At 39.2% G+C, this 2,021-nt stretch overlaps 1 protein-coding gene across 1 annotated transcript; it reads right to left on the minus strand.

Annotated features, from left to right (window-relative positions):
* Positions 1-818: 818 nt before the first annotated feature.
* LOC133851190 (uncharacterized) lies at positions 819-1,543 on the minus strand. Its single transcript, XM_062287519.1, has 2 exons — positions 1,346-1,543; positions 819-1,225 (listed from the first exon to the last, which is right to left on the minus strand). Exons 1-2 carry the CDS (start codon positions 1,395-1,397, stop codon positions 969-971), a joined length of 309 nt encoding a protein of 102 aa, XP_062143503.1. The 5' UTR covers positions 1,398-1,543; the 3' UTR covers positions 819-968.
* Between the last annotated feature and the right edge of the window lie 478 nt (positions 1,544-2,021).

Raw genomic sequence — 2,021 nt, forward strand, 5'->3', positions numbered from 1 at the left:
TTTACAGATGACAAAGTTGATTTTTCCCTTGTTACTGTTCGAACCGCCCAGAGGAAGCGTCCGGACGCCAACTAGTGTTTTCATCCTGTCCGAACAGCATATCAGATGCAAACCACAGGGACTTGGTGTTCGCACATCCGTCCAAACGCCTAGCGGACAAGACCCACAGAGAGAGCACATGTTCGCACAAGTGTCAAGATGCAAATGTGATAGCTGTGAATAATGGAGGTGTTCTACACAACCGTCCGGACACTAGGGCAAGCCGTCCAGACGCGCTTCAGCAACTTATGAAGAATTGCTGCTTACCGTCTGAATGCCCAATGTCCTGTCCAAATGCTGCCTAGGGAAATCGAGTTTGTTGTCAAATTAGGTTTTCCAGAGCCTATTTAAAGGGGCTCCTAGGCTGTTGTTTTGTAAGAATTTAGTATTGAATTACTGTGTGCTAAGAGAGGGTGATGTGAACCCGTGGGATCGATCTCCCTTGAACCCACAATCAAATTGAAACCTACCCAAGAAAGCCAAGAATCAAGTCAAGAAGATCTAGACCCGTTGAAATCTTGTTTCAAGAACCTAGATTAGTGAGAATGCCACAAAGCAAATGCCTTTGATAAGTTCTTAGTTCAATAAAAAACAAGTAGGGAAAACTGAAAATTCTCTATGAAGAAAACTTTATTCATTTTCAAATTCTGTTTTCATCAAGGACCCAAAGGGTCTTTAAATAGAAATACAAATGGATAAAATCTAAAGTAATAATATCTAGAAATCAAATTCAAATTCAAATAAATTCTAATCCTAATCTAATACTAATGAGTTGGTATTATATTCCAGCTCCACCTCTTACTCTAATATGATCCTTGTCAATCCACTAGGATATAGTAGATAATATAATCCTAATAAGTTGGAATTTCATTCCAACTCAACTATTAAACCTATCTACCATAATCTTATCCTTATCAATAATATTATCCTTATGTAGCTTGGATCACATGCATTAAAGCTAGTTCATCTTCTTTGAAGCCCATATTGAATGTTGGGGTATTGCTCGATAAATTTGCAAACTCAGCCCAAGTGGATTGTACCAATCCTTGCATTGCTTCCTTGATCTTCTTAGCTCTTGACCTTGTGATTGGCCCATTTGGAACTTGCAAGGGATCTTTAAGATTCGGCCTACCATGGGGCCCACCATTCCCCCCCTCCTCAAAAAGATTCGACCTCGAATCGTCACCTGCATCATAGGGAGAAAGATCAAAAACATTGAAAGTAGCAGAGACACTATTCTCACCAGGAAGATCCACTTTATAAGCATTATCGTTAATTTTCTCAAGGATTTGGAAAGGTCCATCACCTCGAGGATGCAATTTAGTCCTTCTATGGGCTGGGAATCTTTCTTTGCGCATGTGAACCCAAACCCAATCTCCTGGTTCAAAGATAACACGCCTTCGCCCTTTATTGGCTTAGGAAGCAAACTTTTCATTCTTCTGCGCAATTTGAAGCCGTACCCTCTCATGAATTGACTTCACCAATTCGGCCTTCCTGTGTCCATCCAAACTACTCCTTTCATCAATAGGTAAAGGCATCAAATCTAAAGGAGTAAATGGATTAAAACCATTAACAATTTCAAAGGGAATAAGAAATAATAGTATGCATAGTCCTACTATATGCAAACTCTATAAATGGTAAACAGTCCTCCCAAGTTTTCAAATTCTTTTGAATGACAGTGCGTAAGAGTTGAGTTAGAGTCATGTTGACTACTTCAATCTGTCCGTCAGTCTGTGGATGACAAGTAGTGGAAAATAAAAGTTTGGTACCTAATTTTCCCCACAAAACCTTCCAAAAGTAGCTAAGGAATTTAACATCCCTATCAGAAACAATACTCCTAGGGACACCATGGAGTCACACTATTTCCTTGAAAAACAAATCAGCTATGTTGGTAGCATCATCTGTTTTATGGCATGGAATGAAACGTGCCATTTTACTAAATCTGTCCACTATCACAAAAATAAAATCACTACCTTTTCTTG

Source organism: Alnus glutinosa, chromosome 12, assembly GCF_958979055.1.
Source record: "Alnus glutinosa chromosome 12, dhAlnGlut1.1, whole genome shotgun sequence".
Lineage (NCBI taxonomy): Eukaryota > Viridiplantae > Streptophyta > Magnoliopsida > Fagales > Betulaceae > Alnus > Alnus glutinosa.